This window comes from Haliotis rubra, unplaced genomic scaffold, assembly GCF_003918875.1.
Source record: "Haliotis rubra isolate DU_JTF1 unplaced genomic scaffold, ASM391887v1 Scf1543, whole genome shotgun sequence".
NCBI lineage: Eukaryota > Metazoa > Mollusca > Gastropoda > Lepetellida > Haliotidae > Haliotis > Haliotis rubra.
Window position 1 is genome coordinate 26867 of NW_025765496.1, and position 22068 is coordinate 48934.

The 22068-nt window shown below is 39.0% G+C and overlaps 1 protein-coding gene across 1 annotated transcript in view; it reads left to right on the plus strand.

Moving 5' to 3' along the window:
- Positions 1–433: 433 nt before the first annotated feature.
- The window catches only part of LOC124270756, a 43591-nt gene continuing 21956 nt past the window's right edge, over positions 434–22068 (plus strand). The window contains 2 exon segments of the mRNA XM_046705794.1: positions 434–1528; positions 1530–2024. Coding sequence (XP_046561750.1) covers positions 800–1528; positions 1530–2018 — 1218 coding nt within the window. The 5' untranslated portion in view covers positions 434–799 and the 3' untranslated portion in view covers positions 2019–2024.

Here is a 22068-nt window from a genome sequence, read left to right on the forward strand (position 1 = left end):
TAAGAAGAACGTGTGGTGAAATAGACAAATGAAATTATATAAACAGTTAAATCGGTAATCTAGTGTAATAACATATAAAAAGCTCGCGCCTGTGAAATATCAACAAAACATTAGAAAAATAGCTCACACCAAAGCCTTCGCCGAATATTCACCGGACAACCCGCTTCCAAGCTCCGCGAACCTATTTCACTGCGCATGTGCTATGAGCCCAGCTGTTGAAACCACTTCAATTCCCCCAAGCGCTTGGGGAAAGTTAGTGAATCGTTTGAACTACGATTTCGCGGGTTTTTTCATCGCGTTATTTTTCAACTTTATAAGTTGAATTTGCATTTTTGATGATTTGTTTCTGTGAGTCCATACCGAAAGGTATCAGAATGTGCAAAGTTGTGTTTTATGTTGCATGTGACCTTTAATGAAAAAGTAATATTGATCAAATTGGTCTAAACAGGTTTCTAACAATTAATTATTACAATTAGTAAAATAGCTGATTGACCTATTTACACAGATATATGTTCCCAGTTCCACACAGGGCGCATACATTCTCTTCCACAATGACCTTGATCAGTCATCAGCAACAGACTGTGCTGTATATTCCAATTTTTAGGACAGACAGAAACAATGAGCTTCAGAACAATGGTATTTTTTTCAGCTGGTATTTCTCTCCAAGCAGAATACTCCACTGAAGGACTTGCCACAGGGATGTGATCTTGCTCTATGCCTCCTAGGAAAAACTGGACATGGGAAAAGTTCTTTCGCAAATGCTGTTTTTGATAAGAACTGGTATCAAGTCTCAGTATCAATGTCCTCAGGTACCGATAAATGTCTGAAGAAAGTGAGTCAAGTTGGAGGAAGAACAATCTGTGTGGTTGACACACCAGGGACTATGGACACAAGACATCCAAGAAAAGCGTTAAAAGAAATAAGTAAAGCAATAGCCTCCAACCCAAGTGGATATGATGCATTTTTGATTACACTGAGTTGGGACACAAAAATGACTCCAGAGGAAAGAATGGCAATTAAACTGATGGAAAAGATGTTTGGACAGAAAGCCCTAATGGACTATGGTGTAATTGTTTTTACCCATGGTGATACCTTTGTCAAAGTGCAGAATCGTTACCGAAATGAGACGTTTGAAGACTACATACAGTCACAAACTGGATTTGTTGACGAATTGCTACATAAATGCCAACAGCGGTATGTGTTGATAGACAACTTGGAAAGTGATCTCGGAAAGTTTAGGGAACAATTTATCAAACTTGTCCAAATCATTGATGAAATGAAAAACAGAGTCAAATATAGTAATAAATACTTTGAAGAAGCAAAGAAACTTAAGGAGGAGGAAAAAGAAAAGAGAGAAGAGAAGGAAGAAGAGAAGGAAGAAGAGAAGGAAGAGGTCATTGTTGAAACGGTTGGTCTACAGATTGCATCCTCTGCAGAAGAAGATGGTGCTGGGTGTTTTCCTGCAGATGCAACAGTCATAACTGACACTGGTGAGACAATCCCTCTTTCAAATCTTCAGATTGGACAAAAAAGTCCTTGTGTCATTGGGCAAAAATGGACATGATTTCAGTACAGTTTATATGTTTGGACACTTGCAGGAGGCCTCAGTTGCCAATTTCATCAACATAAATACTGAGAATCACACAATAACACTTTCACCTGGTCACTACTTATACACAAAGAAGAACCAGCATTGGGTAGAAACTGCGGCAGAAGACGTTGCAACTGGAGACATACTCCTGACAGAACATGAAGAGGAAGAAATGGTGACCAGAATAAGTAAATCCTTTGAAGAAGGTCTTTATGCACCATTCACAATGACTGGAACCATTGTTGTCAATGGGGTGCTGGCTTCCTGCTATGTGAACTGCATCTCCCATGGCTGGGCTCATGTTCTGCTCTGGCCAGTTAGAACATTGTATAGACTTTGTCCATCACTCCTGGCCTTAGTCTGCAAGTCTAAGACAAATGGAATTCCAACATGGATACAGTCTCTGCGTCGTGCTTTTAACATTTAAGAGAAGGTACAGCTTTCAGTTTTTCAACTTCAATTTGTCTTAACAAATGAAAAAATATTACTTATAAAAGTCTGGAGAGAGAAAGAATCTTATTAAAGTGTCACATGCTTTTACAATGGGATACAATACAATAACTACATACATTGAATATAAAAATCCCCCAGCCATATGGCCTATGAGACACTAAAATCACAAAAAATCTCAGCAATACAATAAAATAAGAGAATACAATCACACAAAAATTACAACCACATTGACGCATGCATGCACACGCATATGCAATCATACACTCGCGCATACAAGCAATCAAGCATTCACACACATTAGCAATCGGGTAATCACACACTCACATACACAATCACAGGCTTATGTTCTTACGCTATCACTCTATGACGTCCTCACACAAATATATATACCTACAAACACAATAACATACCTATGCGCGCTTACATATACATTATATATCCAAACACTCACATACATGCAAACATTCAAACTTACATGCAAATGCTACATACTACTAGTATTAGAATTACACAAAAAGCACACAGACATTTACACAGTTTTCAGTGTTATCAATTCTGGGGATGTCAGAAATGGGGTATTAAACCAAATTTTAACACACTCACAACTAACAACAATTCCCTGATAGATTTTGATATTAGAAATAGAAATATGCGATAATCACAGACCTTGTAACATAATGACCAACATTTCTCAGTTACCCCTGTTTACCATATTTCTAGTGGTCTTCAGGTATATTTAAGCTTTACCAAGTCTTTTTGCAAGGTCAACAACCACAAGAATGCAGTGATTATGCCCTGGGATGCTGCAGTCAAGGTTGTTAGACAGTTCCTACCGATCCAATGTTGCTGAAACGATGGTCAAATGCTATTTAAAGTAGCGACCAATGAAACCAAAGCAAGAAGTTGAAGCTGTCAGCTTACAGTGTTGTGTGCCAGTCCATGTAATTTCATTGCTTAAACTAATTATGGTAAGTGTCAAATATTTTGTAACTAGTCCAGTTTGAAGAAAGTGTTTGTTATTTTTTCCTTCCATTGTCAGATTCAATTCAGATTTAATTAACATGCATGCTCACTGGAATTATGTACAGAATTTTAAGCGACACTATCTCTGAGTGATATTGAGCTTTTATAAAACACCAGCATATATCAATTATACTTCTCGATAATTTAAACATTTTATTAAGCATAATTTTTTCCACCTCTTTGACTTTTGTCAAGGATCCCAGTGATTTATAGATAATGTTCATGATGTGACACAACATAGACTGCCCATAGAAAGTTGTTCTTTCTCCACAAAGTTACTGTAAGTGTCAAAAGTCAAGATTAATATATGATAGTTCAGGTAGTAATAATCTACTAATGTTTTTCTAGGATAGACACCTCGAGGAAATAGATGCTGCATCAACAATTTTCCCCTGGACTGGATCAGCTGACCCCCTTAGGCACTGATTGTCTTTGTCAGCTTAGTGGGTTTAGTCACTGTAAATTCCACTTCAGTGCCACTGTTTTCCATGTGTCTGGTACCCAGAGAGAACAGCTCCGAAGATCTATTAGTGGAGATTAACATCAGAAGCATTCGCAACTTCTCAGACAAGTTTTTGTCAAATAAATGAGTATATCTTTAAAAAAATTAAATGTGGCATCACCAGATCCACATCCTAGAATATGAAGTTCCCAACAAGTGGGTACTCACCCACATTATAACCCTCAATGGCAGGGTTAAAAGTACGCAAGGCAGATCCATTTGTGTCTGTGGTTGTCAGCCATCAGGTTTACCGCCTTTTGAAAGCAAATGATAACTTAGATATCAGGTCTCCAGCGGCAAGACTATGAAGACACACCAATGGCACCAGCAGCTCAAGTCCCAACACCAAAGGATGTGTATACCAGATCCTCTGCAAATATGGTGACCCATTCTTTGACAAAACCCTCAGACCCTTCAACACCAGACTCATAGAACACCAGACATCTGTCAAAAAACTGGAATACATTTCTGAATACATCGGCACCATGTGGGAAGCCACCACCACCAACTAGTGCCAAAGGAAGCTAAAAGAGGCCATAGATATCAGGAGATCCCAACCAGCAATCAACCGTGACAAGGGAACATGCCTAGTACTTCGGTCTTATTAATATAATTATCTGTCCTGGCTTCCATGTCTTCACAATAACAATCAGTGCTACTACCCACCCACCTCCAATGCCTTTGTCCATGACCTATCAGTGGTTAATCACCTAACAAGACTATTTACACCTGGATTAATTCCAGTGTGTGCATGTATGTCTTTTTATATTTCAACTGTATAATTTCATGTAATATATTTTAATCATTTATCCATCTCACATATTTTAATGCTCTTTAAGTCTTTTATAGCCTTGTGGCGGCTTGTGCATGGACAGCTCTATAAATTTATGTATACATTATTTGTATGTACAAGATGAGGCTAAAATAAACAACAACTCTCTCACTATATATCTCACTCACTCTCTTCTGTTTGTTCATAGCCATTTCCAAACAGCACCAGTTAACTACTACAGGCTTCCCTTGTTAAGTGCCCACCATTTTTATGTCATCAATGTTGTTGTCTTTACTGATAAAGATATCTGCTTTCTAGTTTTTCATTCACCTGATGAAGGAGTAAATATATACAGCCAAATTTTGTGTTCCTCATAATAAAGGAGCTGACACCTATAATTTTCTAAGGTTGCTGAAAAGGGATCAAGACCCTGTTGATTGTGCCAGCTAGCCCACCTATTCCAGGAAAAATGTAAGCGCCTCATGTGCCAGGATATCAACTGTGCATTCTCCTCTGATTTTTTTCTGGTTTTGATGCCTGAAAGTGAAAGTGATGGGCTCAGTATCAGGTTGCCCCGTGCAAAGATGATTGGATTGAGCATCCAATCGCTAAAGTAGTTGAAATGGCAAACTCCATGTCTGCATAGATGTTATCTTTTCTGGGCATATGGACCGCTGGTAAAATCAGAAGGTTTTGGAGGCAGAAACCCTATATCCCCATGAGACACTATGATAGATTTCCTGTTGAAATTAGTCACCCCCACTGTCAGTTCTTCCAGGCAATCTAAAGACAATATTATCATTGACTCATAACTCACAAGAGCTCTCTGCTCGAAAACACCTGCAGGTAACAACACTGCAGTTAAGCTAGTATGATTGCCCTCATTGAAGCTGACAATTTCCCCTATCAGATTTGCGAGTCGTTGAATCCTTACATATTTCTCTCTCATGTGACAACTTATCACAATGTTCTCCACCTTCTTCTCTCATAGGATCAAAGTAAGATTAATTGTGTTTATCTGAACCCAAGGAAGGTAATGGATTTATTCCAGTTCTTACAAAGCCCAGAGATTGGGGAAAAGAAAGTGATGTGTTAAATCACAACACAAGATAATATCCAGGTATACAACAACACTGATACCTGATCAAAGAGTCAAACTTACCACAGAATGAAGAAGTTCAGTAAATGCACTTCTAGCCTGGACTAGTTCAAATGCCATGCTTTGGAGCTGATATAGAGAATAAGAGTTTCTTTTTCATGTGGGTTGCATTGGGATGCTGAACTAAGCATCCTTTCACTTCCAGTTTGCATAGGTTTGTGGATCAAGTCCCTTAGAAAGTGTAGTCCTTCCAACTTTAAAAGTTTGAATGTGAATGTGAACATTTATGATGGGCCTCTGCAATCAGTCTTACCGTCTGGATCAGCCAGGCTGATTTCTGGACGAATTACCTCAGAAACCTCCAGAGCCTCTGTTGAAGAAGGATGTGATACTTAATGTGCTCTCAGAAGATTACATTCTCTGAAAGAGCTGTACATGAGAGTGACTGGACTCTTGGTGTTTCGAAGCTGAACATTTCTCAGCATCAAAAATCAATTTTGCTTTGGTTTTATGTATTTAACCTCTTTAAGCATTATGTCATTAACTCATTAAGGCCGAGAGACGCATATATGGGGCAAATTAATCAGCTCCTCACAGCGAGTGACATGTTTATGGGGCAGGTAATTAGCAGTTTCTCACAGCGAGAGCCACATACAGTCGTCAACAGAAAGCACCTCTTATTCAGCGAGAGACGCACATGTGTGTTGTACTTTTAAAAATCGCACTGTACCTATTATTTCAAACAATTTAGCAGTACTTAGCAAATGTTAGCTTTTCTTACGAGAGATCCCACCTTTAGTATCAATCAGAAGAAGTATTTAAAGTGTTTTGATAACAATTGCTAATCATTATCATAGGCTTGTACAGTATTTAGCAAATGAACACATGTCATCGAGAAAGGGGATTATGATGTTTTTACAGAGGTAAGTGCCTGGTACTCTTCCTTGGGAATGGATACTAAAATACTTCGTATGCACCTTGATTGAATTAGATGTAATGGTTTAGAGGTTACTAAAAATTATATTTCCTTCATCTACCTAATAAATAGGAAACAATATATGAAATTTCAAGGACATACAAAGAATTAAAAAAACAATAGAATAGTTTGAATTTACTTTTTAGGCATCATTACGTTGTCATGTTTCATATACTGAAACATAATGTATAAACACAAGTAATTATACATCCAAGCTCGAATAGATTAAACATAATTGAACTTACTAATTTGAAGTTTACTGAATTGTAACTACAGTAGAACACGGATATAACGAACTCCAAGGGACCAAGAAATTTAGTTCGCTATATCCTTTGTTCGTTATTCACATTTGACCGCCATCTTGGATTGTAGAGATGTAAACATTCACAGACATTACCTATATCATGTTGATAAATATGAAGTTTATTTTTATAATAAAATTGAAATAGTACAACTACAACTTAAATAAATATATTTTTTAATGAAAATGCAAGCTTACATTTATAATGTCCAGATAAACCACGAAAGAAGCAAAAACTGTAGCGATTTTTTTTCCATTTGTGACATGTCATAACATGCCCGTGCCTTTTTCTTTTATATTTTCATTTTTATGTAATCAGTTGTTTTCCATAATCTAAAGTTCGTAATGTTACCTAAGCAAATATAAAGTGATAAGTCGCGCATTTGCATCGAATACATATATACATGTCAGTGTTATTACAACAATGAAATGTTTTACTATGTTTGTTACAAAAGACAGTAAGTTGGTAATTCAAAAACATTGTCACACATGGACAGAAGTAATATCATAAGTTATTACATATAAGCCATACAAAGGTATTTCAAGCATTTTTTGTTCAAGCTGTTGAAAGTTTCATGTTGATTTGAATTGTCAGTTTTCTATGCAATTTACATGAGCATTCTGTAAAACATTTGATTTGTGTAATTATCAAATCCGGTGCAATTATCACGTGTATCAATCAACTCAGACTCTATTGATCCATCGTTAATAAAAGCTGGATAGTATATCAGTTACAGTATCGATACACATGCGTATAATCATTCAAGCAGATTACAGTAATGCGATAATTGAACGCCTCTTTCGACCTTGAAATAACAGCCTCCGGTAGAATGCATATGTAGTTACGTCCTTGTTGAAAGGTTTGTCCCGTGACAAGTGTAAAATAAACAGATGCGGTGTTATATCATTTGACATCTTGCTTTATGGAGTCACGCCCCTCTCTGTGATGTTTATACATGCATGCACATCTGTAATCTTATGAACCTCGTTTGCATTCAGTAAAGATGTAGGCACACCCACCTTCATAAATATTGGGGGTGGGGGTGTCAACTGCAAGTTTATACACTATAATAATTCAGTATAGTGTCACCTTGTGAATTCTGTAATGCGTGTACTCTATTTTGGATAGTCATTCATATCAAGGTGAAGATTATATTTACATGTACAGCAAACCATTGTTTTATGTACTAGTTGTGTGCATAAAATGTATATGAAAATAAATACTACCTCTACTCAGTGGTTGGATTTCAATCGCTTTGTTTTACACTAAAATGAGGACAAATAAACTCGCCTAAGTGACTATCTACTCCTGTTTGTCTTATGTGTATAGTTCATACATCGTTACCGGAGTGTATGTTTACAATACACAAACTGTTACATGATAGCTTGAGTTGATAAAGCCGAAACCCAGCATATCGACTGGTCAAGGATATAGCCAATTACCAATCTCTATCCAAGCTGCTGAGTGACCAAACGTGCTCTTCAGAAATTTCGCCCACACCCCGTCACCTGTCCTTTCCTCTGTGACAGGTATCTCATGATACGATTGGTCACAGATAACATATGACCAGCCACTACACTGAACAGTTGAGATACCGAACGTTCTATTCGGGAAATTTGATGACGCCCTATCACGTGACTCTTTGTTTTATGTCTATGCAAGGAATATGTAGTATACATTTTGTATATGTATGTTTGTATGGTCACGTATGTTTTCTGCATTAAATCTGTATGAAATAAAGTGCAATGCTATGAATGTGCTTTGTGCTAGTCACAGACTAGCGTTATAGTACTTTCATTAAAATAATTCGTAAACACTAGAAATGTATCGGCAAAACCGCTATTTTCGTCGAAGATTATAAAGTATGAAAGTAAATTCTTCTTTACAGTATGTCATTGTCATAGATGTTTTGTAAATTTAAACCTCACGCAATGATATAAGAGAGAGAATTTGTTACATACAAAAAATACATGTGTATGCATATTGTGATAAAATATAAATGTACAAGCCGACAAAAGGTCTACAAGAGAAACTTGCAATAAAATTACATAAAGCTTGCAATACACGACATGTATTCACACCTGATTTCTTTGAACATATATCTTTACAACACAATTAAACAATCTGGACTTGTTTGTACGACTAGACAGTTTCCTGTGATCCCTGAAACCTGCCAGGGAAATCAGGTGCGACTAGCACTAATTAGTCTCGGCACAGAGAGTGGGCAATCTGCGAGGGCTTCCAGGTGTTGAGTAGTGTTAAAATGAGTTAAAATCATCCCCCCCAAGCCCCGCAAAGGGCTTGTCCTTAGTCTCCTACATAGCCATGTCGTGCTTCAGAATGAGATGAGTCTTGACATCTTTAGAAAGCTTAAAACAATCTTTAGAAAGCTTAGCCAGAATGTTTAACTTCCTGTTGCAATTCATGGAGACATTGGCATGACCGAGTTCACAAGTTTTCTCTACTAACTCTTGCAGTTAAAAAATGTTCAAATTGGCTGGTGCACCTCACCTCCGGATTTTGATGCCACAAGTGACACAGGGTTCCCATGGAACTGACAATCCACTTCTGAATGAAATAAGGGAGTAAACATATTTCTTCTCAAAAGATTTTCCTTTTGCCTCAGTAAGGTCCTTTACATATAGGGGTCAAGAGAAGGTATCAAGTGATACTCTTCTACCGGGACATAGATCATCCGGAATATTCTCCTTTTGTTTAGAATCAGAGCAGAAAACAGTGAAATTCCTGTGTACCTCCTTGAATAGATGAGCTGGAAGTATGATCCGTGAAAAGGGGACACAATCATCTTCCATTTAATCATCACTGGCAAACTTATAAGCACTAACCCATTCTGGCCTATTTTGGGAGGGCTTTACATAAGATCCTTCGTCATTAGAATGTGTCATGGAATCGTCATTGGATGTGGAAAACACAAATTCAGAAACAGAGGCCACAAGTGCATGTTTGTGGTGTTAAGTATGATTTTAGTCTTAGACTTATGTTTGTTGCTTGACCCAGATGGTTTCGGTTGGTCAAGCATGTCTGAATCATCCATGTGGTTGTTTGACATTTGCGCTTTTACAGATATATGCACCCCTACAGACACATTTGTCTGTATGTTAGGACCGTCTGAGTCATTTTAAAACCTCTCCATCATAGGTGATGAATATTTCAATATCAAAACAGTAAAGGACCTTTTTAACAATGTGAATTATCATTTAATCCTTGATTTTTTAAAAGAGATAGATTTGTTAAATGAATTTTGATATGTCTTGTAAATAAATAAGCTTTTATAATTGGTAGGTTATATTATCAACTTAGATTGTTAGTGGCCGTATCCTCAAAGGGGGTTAAAGAACAGTAAAATCACTGTCCTCCTGAGAGGGTACGTAAGTCCCAAAACTTTCAACGTCAATTTTGCTCTACCGAACTTTTAATCATAGTGTAATAGGCGTGGTTCTCAATAGACAATCACGACCAGTGACAGCTGAGTTAAGTTACATAGTGTGTAGGAATATGATGTTTAATCAACCTTGTTTGAACTTTGCGTTGTGTACTTTTATTTTTATAGGGGTGCATTCAGGTTAATCTGTTCTCTACTCAAAACTCAGTGACCAGTTCGTAAATTGGGCATAAAGCCTACTGGGAAATAACAGACACAAGATAACACTGATCATAATTTATTACAAAAGACAACAAAAACTTAACAGTCTGTAAACTACACTTATCTCTCACATAATTAAAAAAACAGCTTTGTGAGAAAAAAACCCCAAACCTCAATAACCTCTTCAAAATAGAACCTCCCGAAACCAACCCCGTCTAACTGGACATTACCCAAAGTCTATAACCTAATTCCTATTCCGTTTCCTACTCCTAATTCTCCCCAAACCCGACCTAACACTAGTTTAACAAGAACCTAACTTCACCATCTCAACAATCCATAGAGAAACTTCTTCTGAAAAGCCACCCCAAACCAACCCCGTCTAACTGGACTTTACCCAAAGTCTAAAGCTTAATACCTATTCCGTTTCCTACTTCTACTTTTCCCCCAACCCGACCTAACACGAACTTAGCATCCCCCTACATAAAACCTAACATTCCACTCTGCAAACGGGGAGGGAATGATCCTGAAACAGGACCTTGGGACAGAGATATTACCTGATGCTCGGATGACCGAAAGCTAGACACTGAATCCAGAGAGCCAGGTCACTTATATAGTGCTCTAGAACGACCTCTGACATGGGTCAAAGTTCACCTACTGATGATGGACGTCTCCGCCAATCAGAGCCTACCCAACATATTTAGCACCAACCACGTGGCCTACCCAATGAATCTAGCGCTACGATGAACGGTAACCCCGGTCAAGAAGTTGTCTCGTAGTAGAGCAAGTGAAACAATGTGCTACAAGACTATCTGGTAGACAGTTATTCTACATGTGGTACGTATAGTTTGAATATCCTGTTATGAAGCCCCTGCGGTCTGGGAAGTTACATCCCAGGATATAGCAAGTCCCAATATCCAGGAGGCAGATATCTGAGGGTCTCCTGGTCCTCCTCCTCACGACTTGGACATCGGGGCATGGCTCTTCGACGTCGGAGGGCCTCTTCCCTGGCAGCGACACGGTCTTCGGAAAGGGTGCGGGATGTCTCCGGAGCTGAACGACGTGGCAGAACAGTGTCTCCTGGACAGATGTACCTCCTGTTCGGCCTGGAAACGGTGGCGATTGTACCTGCTGGCTGGTGCATACGGGCATGTTCTTCAGCCGCATCCGCATTTTGATGCTTCGGACCTGGACGATACTCGATCCCCAAGGAGTAAGTTTCTATCACACTTAGCCACCTAGCTAGCATACCCTCAGGATCCTTGAAATTCTTTAGCCAGATCAAGGGGGCATGATCAGTACTGAGCAAGAACTTCCTGCCAAACAAGAAATGACAAAACTTCCGAAGAAAAATGACTACAGCTAGTAATTCGCGTTTTGTAGTACAATAATTCCTCTGAGCAGGATCTAAAGTTTTACTTGCATATGAAATGACCTTTTCCTGTCCATTCTGTAATTGTGACAAGACTGCTCCTACACCAAAAGCACTAGCATCCGTATCCAGATTAAACCGTCCATCATCCTTAGGAAAAGCCAAAATAGGAGCATCAAGTAAACACTGCTTCAGCTCTTGAAATGCGCTTTCACAAGCATCTGACCACACAAATTCTACTTTCTTCCTTGTCAGCCTGACTAGTGGAGCAGCTATCTCAGAGAAAATGGGCACAAAATGCCGATAGTAACCCACTAAGCCCAAGAAGCTACGCACTTCAGTCCGGTTTACTGGTCTTGGCCATGTTTGTACTGATTCAACTTTTTCTGGATTACACTGAATACCAGCTGAGGAAACTATATGACCTAGAAATGTGACCCTTGTCTGAAAAAGCGAACATTTTGAAGGTTTTAACTTCAAATTAGCCACTCGGAATTGTAACAATACCAGACGGAGATTATCCAGGGCGGACTCAAAACTAGGACCAAAGACGATGACGTCATCTAGATAACAGAGACATTTTTTCCATTTCAGTTTCCCTAACACTTGATCCATCAATCTCTCAAACGTAGCGGGGGCGTTGGTGAGACCAAAAGGCATAACGTTAAAGTGATGCAGGCCTAAATGAGTGGAAAAAGCTGTTTTGTGTTTATCTCTAGGGTCCATCTTAACCTGCCAATATCCGCTAGCTAAATGCAGAGTACAAAAACCACCGTGCTCCACTTAGAGTCTCAAGTGTCTAATCTATCCTGGGTAGAGGGTATGCATCCCGAACACTAACCGAATTCAACTTGCAGAAATCTATACAAAATCTACACGACCCGTCTTTCTTGGTGACTAGACATATAGGAGCAGACCAGGGACTATCACTTGGTTCAATAATACCCTGAGTTAACATCTTTTCTACCTCCTGCTCGACTATCCTTTTCCTAGCCAAAGGAACCCTACGAGCTTGCAACTTGATAGGTTTAGCCCCATCCGTGTCTATCTTGTGAGTTGTTACATCTGTTTGCCCTAAGAGCCCATCTTTTCCCACAAAAACATCTTGAAACTCTGTAACCAGTTCCTCTACAATCTGTTTCTGTTCCAAAGACAACTCATCAGAGCACCCGTCAACCATAGCTCTAAGGTGTGAAGGCAACTCCCGAGAATTAGTACCATTTGCCTTATCCTGCTCAAGTTCAATGATCTGATCTGGTGAGCTAAGAGTGCCTACTATTGAGGAATCTTGTAATGTAACCCCTTTACCGCTCATGTTCACTACTGACACCACTATCTCGTCAGAGGTAGCCTGAACCAAACTCCTTGCAACAAAAAGACCATTTTTCCGCCAGTAAGTGTTGGGTTCAACCAAGCCTGAACTAGAATGGAGAAGATTATCCAGTTTACACTTAATCAGCTTCTCAGAATTCTCAGGAATAACAACTTTGTCAGTCACTCTAATCCTAGCACAGTTAGATGTTTTAAGCTTGTACAAAGGAAATTTCCCTTCAGAAGTCGTAAGGGTCTTTCCCATTACATCCACTACATCATAATACCTTTCCAGGAAGTCCATGCCAAGTATACTACACAGAGAATTCAATTCAGCAACCACTAATACATGCTCAAACATGGAGTGTTCAATTCTCATTTCGAAAGGGAAGCATCCATGCACTTCTATGGGTACGTTGTTAGCGGTAAAGAACTCCTTACTGACCTCCTGCAAGGGCCTATCTATCAACCCAACCCTGGAAGCATCAGTGTGAGCAATGATGGATACAGGTGAACCAGTATCAACCAGCATACGTACAGTGCCTCTTCCTACACATACATCAAGGTAGAGACATTTCCCATTGGGTACTGTGTGAATAAAGACCTTTTCCCTAAACCTGTCATTATCTACAGAGGAGGGTTGAGACACTGAACGTGAATGTAAATCCACAACTGGCAAACTTGTCTCTATCTGTTCACCTACAATTGATGGCCTAGAAACCACAGAATTTGTGACTGAAACTTCGGCTTCAGTTTCAGCCTTAACTAGTTTCCCTGACCTAGTCCCTTGGGAACTGTCGATGGTCCTAGATCTAACTTTCTTAACAAAGGACATTGGTTTCTCCTGACATATGTAGCTACGTCTAGTCCTCTTCACTGGTCTAAGTCTATTCAATCTGTCATCTATGAGCTGAGTTACAGCTGCCAAAGTAAGGGTACCTTCACTCTGAGACGGTTCTTCCCTACCCAACTCTAAAGTAGAATTGACAACAGCTATTCTTTCAACATGATCTGGCTTCCGACCCCGACTACCATCCACTGTCTCAAACTCAATACCATATGCTACAGCTTGGTCTAGAGTCCTAGGGTGAGAGAAAGCAATATGTTTCTTCATGTTAAAGTTTGTCAACCCAGTCAAAAATTGGTCGATCAAATGAACCTCCATGGACACGTATGGAATATCTGGATATGCCAGATGTGCTAACCTCCTTAGCTGACACCCATAATCAGTGACCGATTCATCCCTGCCTTGTTTACGCATTTCTAAACTCACTCCTGTAAGCTAAACACCGTTCTCTAGGATTAAACCTTTCTGTCAGAACGCTCTTAACGGCAGAATAACTATTGAGCTGACCCATAGTTAAGCTACTGAGTAACCTTTGAGCATCACCTCTGAGACACATTGTCAATTGTTGAGCTCTCTCTCGCTATCAGACCACCTATTCCAATTGGCAACCTGTTCAAAGTGTACCACATAATCCTGCCAGTCACAAGATTTCCCATCAAAACAATCAGGTCTAACTTCCCTTCGCAGATTGAGAGTCGAGATGACCCACTAGCAAGCAAAGATCCAGCTGGATCGCTATGATATGTCTCATTTCCAGCCGATCCTAAACCCAAAGGCTGTGGTATAAGTGGCCTGGGTCCAAACCCAGACTAGCTGACGGGATACCCATCATGTCTTGGTTAAGGTTTCCCAAATGCTGACTTGTTAAATTGAAACGAACGGACCTACTATCTATCCTTCCAGTATCAAACACTGCACTATCCTCCATCCGACCAAAATTCAAACCCGGAAATGGCTGTTGGACTGAACCAGTCGCTGTCCCACTCTGTGAGTCAGCTACTCCAATATCTACTCCAACCCCCCAACCTTCATCCTCTCTCTTCCCTGGAAGAACATTAGGTGTGGACGTAATAAACTGCATTGGACGTGTAGCTACAGACACAGGAGGAATAACATGCGTGTCTGATTCAAATTACCAGGCTGCTCACTGGATTGGACCAGCGTTGGATAGTGAAAACAAGTCGAACTGATCCATGCTTAAAATAACCACGAACTACTCAAATAACCTCCCAAATTAATCTTATGCAAAAAACTACACTAAATCAATTAAGTTACATTGTTTACTAATTACTATCCTGCTATATAAATGTGCACATTATTTTATTTCCCTAACTTTATTACATCCCGATCCGGGTCACGGCACCAAATCTGTAATAGGCGTGGTTCTCAGTAGACAATCACGACTAGTGACAGCTGAGTTAAGTTACATAGTGTGTAGGAACATGATGTTTAATCAACCTTGTTTGGACTTTGCGTTGTGTACTTTTATTTTTATAGGGGTGCATTCGGGTTAATCTGTTCTCTACTCAAAACTCAGTGACCAGTTCGTAAATTGGGCATAAAGCCTTTTGGGAAATAACAGACACAAGATTACACTGATCATAATTTATTACAAAAGACAACAAAAACTTAACAGTCTGTAAACTACACTTATCTCTCACATAATTAAAAAAACAGCTTTGTGAGAAAATAAACCCAAACCTCAATAACCTCTTCAAAATAGAACCTCCCGAAACCAACCCTGTCTAACTGGACATTACCCAAAGTCTATAACCTAATTCCTATTCCGTTTCCTACTCCTAATTCTCCCCCAACCCGACCTAACACTAGTTTAACAAGAACCTAACTTCCCCATCTCAACAATCCATAGAGAAACTTCTTCTGAAAAGCCACCCCATACCAACCCCGTCTAACTGGACTTTACCCAAAGTCTAAAGCTTAATACCTATTCCGTTTCCTACTTCTACTTTTCCCCCAACCCGACCTAACACAAACTTAGCATCCCCCTACATAAAACCTAACATTCCACTCTGCGAACGGGAGGGAATGATCCTGAAACAGGACCTCGGGACAGAGATATTACCTGATGCTCGGATGACCGAAAGCTAGACACTGAATCCAGAGAGCCAGGTCACTTATATAGCGCTCTAGAACGACCTCTGACATGGGTCAAAGTTCACCTACTGATGATGGACGTCTCCGCCAATCAGAGCCTACCCAACATATTTAGCACCAACCACGTGGCCTACCCACTGTATCTAGCGCTACGATTAACGGTAACCCCGGTCAAGAAGTTGTCTCGTAGTAGAGCAAGTGAAACAATGTGCTACAAGACTATCTGGTAGACAGTTATTCTACATGTGGTACGTATAGTTTCAATATCCTGTTATGAAGCCGGCCTGCCCCCATGCTTACGCTATAATTTAACCCAGTTTTCCTACAATAGCATAAGTGTGTTTTAAATTATGGCTTAACTTTCCTACAATCGTCAGCGGCTGAAGAGATGTGTAAATCCAACTAGGGTCCATGCAGGTAGCAAAGGCACTGTAAGTCCCCATGGTTCCTGGTATGGTGATCTACCCTCAGTTGTTGGCAATCTATAGTCCATTTTTCTACTGTATTGCCCTAATTTATAATCCAATTTTAGGGACAGATGCTAGTTTTATTTCTTGATACTGTGATATTCTAGTCGGTTTTACTGTCCTTCGATGACATGTTTTTATAATTTACATGTATTTATGGTGAATTCTAAATTTGTTTGAGTCACGATATGGCTGAAATAGTGCCAATGTGACTTAAAATTTTAACTCACTCACTCATTTTAAAACCATTTGATGGGAGAAATGTTACTCATCTTGCCTTGAAATGCTGGACAATTTACAAACTTACTGTGAGCTGAACACATCCTTGCTTGGTGAGGCCATGATGATTCATACATTTTGCATATTTGTCTCTTTTTATCCCACCGGCATGTAATGCGGGGGGATATAGTCGTCGCCTCGTCCGTCTATCCGTCCGTAATCATTTTGTTTCCGGAGCATAACTCAAATACCGTTCGATATTTTTCAACAAAACCTAAGGTGGTGCCTTTTGCTATTTACAGATTATTGTCTTAGTCTTAAAGAGGGGTGGGCTTCGTTTCCCGGAGCATAACTCAAGAACCGTTCAATATTTTTCAACAAACCTTGGTAGATATATCAAACAGAACCTTAAGTGGTGCCTTTTGCTATTTGCAGATTTTTTGCATTTTTATTTTTCCTGGTTTCCATGAAAACGATTCTGACTTAGTCCCAAAAGGGAGGGGTGGGTTTCGTTTCCGGAGCACAACTCGAAAACCGTTCAATATCTTTCATCAAAACGTTGCAGATATATCAAACAGGACCTAATGTGGTGCCTTTTGCTATTCACAGATTTTTGGCATTTTTATTTTTTCCGGTTTCCATGGAAACGATTTGGACTTGGTCTAAAAAGACATCAAGCTGGACTTTAAGTAACTGTCAGATGATTTGTTCTTTCAAACATGTGGGGGCCGGGGGAATATGTCATCTTCTGATGATTCTTGTTTTCATAACTCAATGAACCAAAACAAAATTACACAATCTGTCCATAAATGTATTTGGATGAAATTGCATTTAGTTAAGGGGATTTAAACCTAAAAACAACTTTAAAAGTAGTAGTACTAGTAGGAGTAGTAGTATAATAGTTTTAGACTGTGATGTTGAAGGATGTTGGTGGGGGTGGCTTGGAAGAAAGGAGAGACTATACTAAATCCATCCTGTACATCTTTAATGAATTCAAGCTTGGGTTTGAGGTAACTTCAACTGCTTTCAGTCTTAAAATGCATTGTCTAAAATGCACATGATTAGGGCAACCATGCAGAATAATTGTACCCAAAACAACATAAAGAAGCTCACATTTCAACTATAATCAAGATGGTGAACGAGAGGTACTATTCTTATTAATGGGTGCTGTCTCTCGAAAATTCCAGTACATCGCTGATCCCTTATTATTCTGTTTTCTAATCATTCCTTCAGAACCTAATAAGAGTTATCTTACATTCAATATCTACACTAGGATTGCAAACCAGGGCCACCAGATCATAAGTCACTAAGGTAACCTTAGTGCAATATTAAAGAATGGGAGTTAAGGTTAACCTTAGTAAAGGTTGCTTCGTGAAAGGAGCCCCAGGTGATAACTACACTACATTTACTGATATATTTGTTGATGTTCATGCTTGTGATGTCATCAGATGTTTAACAATACTTTCCAGTTCTAATAATGGTCGTGGGGTAGCCTAGTGGTTAAAGTGTTTGCTTGACATGACAAAGTCCACTGCTCAAATCACCACATAGTGTGATATTGCTGGAATATTGCTAAAAGCAGGGTTAAACTAACCTTGATCACTCACTCACTCATACACCAGCTCTAACATCACATCTGCTTCATACACTATTTCCAGTTCTCACATTGCTTCTGTAGTAGGGTCATCTTTATCTCTTTTGATGACATCATTTTTGGTTACCCACCTACATTATACTAATTCTTAGACTATACTTTAATTAGTCACATTACAATTATGTCAGAGTTCTGATGTCAATGCTTGTTACTTGAGGGTTAGTCTAGACTTAATAGCTAATAATGAGCAAAAGGTTTACTTATATCTTCTGAAACTGCTGGATTCTCACTCCTTGTACACCAGCTGTTAGCATGGGAAAGACTTGAATAATTTCTGTAACTCAAACCATTGCAGCTTTGGCAAGAAGGAAAGCAGCTTTTCCCAACTTCTGAAGCAAGTGAACTTTGGCTTGTGTGTGCATATGGTTCAATTACAAGTGCAGATGGTAGTCCATGATGTTGCACGCCCATCTATTGCATTCTGTGTCTTGACAGAGATGTGAAAGGAAGTTAGCAACAAGTTCGACTTAGACTGAAATCTGAATAAAATATTTTTGGCATTTCTATGGCAACAAGTTTGACATAGACTGAAATTGGTGATAGTGCTCCTTTCTAGAGCAGAACTTTAAAAACCTTTCAATACTCTCCTTCCACTTTTCTATATACACACGTAAATATATGACATAATCACAACTCGTAGACATAATCATGAAGAGTATTTTGCCATTGCAGGGGATATTGATGACTTTGTCTTCTTGGTTATGACATCCATGGAAACAATTTGGACTTAGTCTAAAAAAAATCAAGTTGCACCTTAAGTAACTGTCAGATGATTTCTTCTTTCAAATATGTGGGGGCCGGGGGGGAATGGGATTTTTCATCTTCTGATAACTCTTGTTAAATATTGAATACGATTTGGAATCCTTTATAGATTCATCGAGATCATTCCATTCTACAATAGCAGACGGTTAGAATGATCAATCGTATATATAATAACGTGCAGAAATTAGAAACTTGAATATTGTCAGAGTTTCTTATTTCATAAAGTCATAAGTGATGGCTCGTACAAGGTATGAGCGCGGATAAATATTTGGGCGTCAAATTTAAATTCATTTCATAAAACAACTTCATTTCATGATTGTACCATCTTATGGCTAATGACGTGAACCCAGTTTCATTATATATTTTTTGATGATTTGTACCCTTTACAGCTGCACAAATAGTTTTTCAAGAATGTACTCCTGTGATTTGGAACAATCATTCCAAATTTGATCGTAGTAATCAAAGATTGGAAGAATAGAGGAACTATATGAAGTCTTTAGACTTTTACGTGATAATCGGTATTCAAGACTACTTAGGCAGTTCATCATTGGACTAACTCTGTTCGGGAAATGCCATCGGCCATCCTTTTAAAAGAAAAAAAAATATGTTTGTGATTTTCGACTACAGCAATGTTTTGACTAGTCATGGTTAAATTTGGTAGTATGGTTTCAGTTTGTTTCGTTGTAAACAGGATGGTTTCAGTTTTTGTAGGATTGAATTTAACTTTCCATTTTTCAGCCCAAGAAAAAATTCTGGAAAGATTTCCACCCGTAACCCCCTGTTTTTTATCATCCTAAGAATAAATGGTTATCATAGAAAGCCTACCCTTAACCCCAAAATCTAGCTAGGGTCCATGCAGGTAGCAAAGGCACTGTAAGTCCCCATGGCCCCTAGTATGGTGATCTACCTTCAGTTGTTGGCTATTACTAGCCCATGTTTACATTGTATTGTCTGAAATAGTTTTCTACTTTTAAAAATAATACTAGCTAGTTTCCACTCTTTTTGTGATACTCTAGTTATTTTATAGTCCGTCGATAACTGGTTATTTAGTTACGTGTATTTATTGTGTATGTACAACATTTCTTGTCACTATATGGCTGAAATATTGCCAGGGGGATGTTCAATTTTAACTAACTCACTCACTCACCCTTAACCCCAACCCTAAACCTTACATAATGCTAAATTACAAACCTAAACGTAAACCGTAACCCCTATAAATAATCATAATAAATAGACTACATTTCAAGCAGAGGTTACGAGTGGAACTCATGCCCGAATGTTCACACACGTTGGCTACAGACCGTTGGAATTTTTTGCTCGTTTTCTGCCATTCAGTGCAACAATATTTACATTTCTCCCACCTCGTGCTTGTGAAATTATTTTCTGCCTCATTTGCTATATTTTCTATGTTAAGCACATGAAACTGTACGATGACGATATTTTAGCCATGATCGTTCACTGTCAACATGTTGTTAGTGGGCGCAGCTATCTTGAACAGTATCGGTTAAAATGGATTTCAAGCATTCTGATTGGTTGAAATACGACTGATTTATTATATGCCTTTTATTCTCAGTTTTGATACGACTTTCTGAGTTTTCGCTTGGGAACTTTTTTTTCAGACCATGTTTAGGCATGACTTTCATCTGTAAATAATCAATAAGTACTTCCATGATAGCAGGAACGGAATGAAACGATAAGAGGCCACAGCCGATGGCCTACATATATTATATTTTGGGATTTCACTTTCTCAGTAAAGTACAGATTCTAGATTCTTTGGGTTGGGTCCCCTCAGAGATTTGAACACTCTCAGATTCAGCCACTTAATCACCAGCACACGCAGTGAGCCCTCCAACCTTCTGTCAACGCGTGGTGTACGCGTCAACTGGGGAATTAGCTCATAATTAAGATGAAGTGTGCGTTGATGATGATGAAGGCATAGTTGAGTTCAAACGTCTTTAGTACATGACAAACAAATACACAAGACATGAGCGAGGCGAGCGGTGTACCTGCTCAACCCCAGGGCTTTTCCTACGAGCGGCATTATCCTGCTCGTGTTCGTCCCAACAGACAGTCCAAATTCCGAACTCGTACTCCTTCACTGTCTAGATGTGAGCATACTAAGTATATATATACAGTTTTTGACAACAATGGTCAGGCGACGACTCATCAATGGACAGACAGAAAACAATAGCACTTCCTTGGTCATTTAATGTGATGTCAGACACGGCCAAGGGGGATTACCAATGAAGGTTATAAATGTCTTATACAATAATGAATGGGCTGACAAGTCAATTTACAATGCGGTAGTGATAAGGATGTACAGTAGTGATTAAAAATACAGCTTAGTGTCATATATATATTACAATGAAGTCTCACATGTCTTGAGTACATAGTTTTGGACTTTTTAAATATTTGGACGATGGCTGTCCTGAATTAGTCACTATAACACTTCTCAGCCACCGCCGACATCATGACAATAGTTCTCAGCTGAACAATAAGACTTTATGCCAATGTGAAATACATGAAAACTCTAAGATGGGACTCTCGTACTAAGGGGCTTTGTGTATTTGTAGCTATCTGCCGTGGGAGCCATGCCATTCTACACTTGTCAGAGGAGTACACAAACTTCATGATCTAGACTCCTAGTTATCAGTTTTCTCCTGGAGCAAAAATCAATTTCAGTCGTCTTAACATTCAGGCATCAGAAATTCGAAAATGCTTGCATTGCATGAATACTGAATCAAACTATAACCATTAGTGGTATTTTGCAAATAACTTTCATATGTGAGCATGTAAAATGTGTCCCAAGCACCCCAACCCATACTAGTCGTGATAACCCTGTGTCATTGGAAGAAGGAAGCTAAGGGAACAGGTTACAGTGACCATGACAGAAGGGTAGATGGCCCTGATCCTATCAATAGGTTGCAAATGTTAAGCCATGAGCACTATACTTTTATTTCTCAATGATTTTTTAAAATTGACTGTACTTATACCAATACACA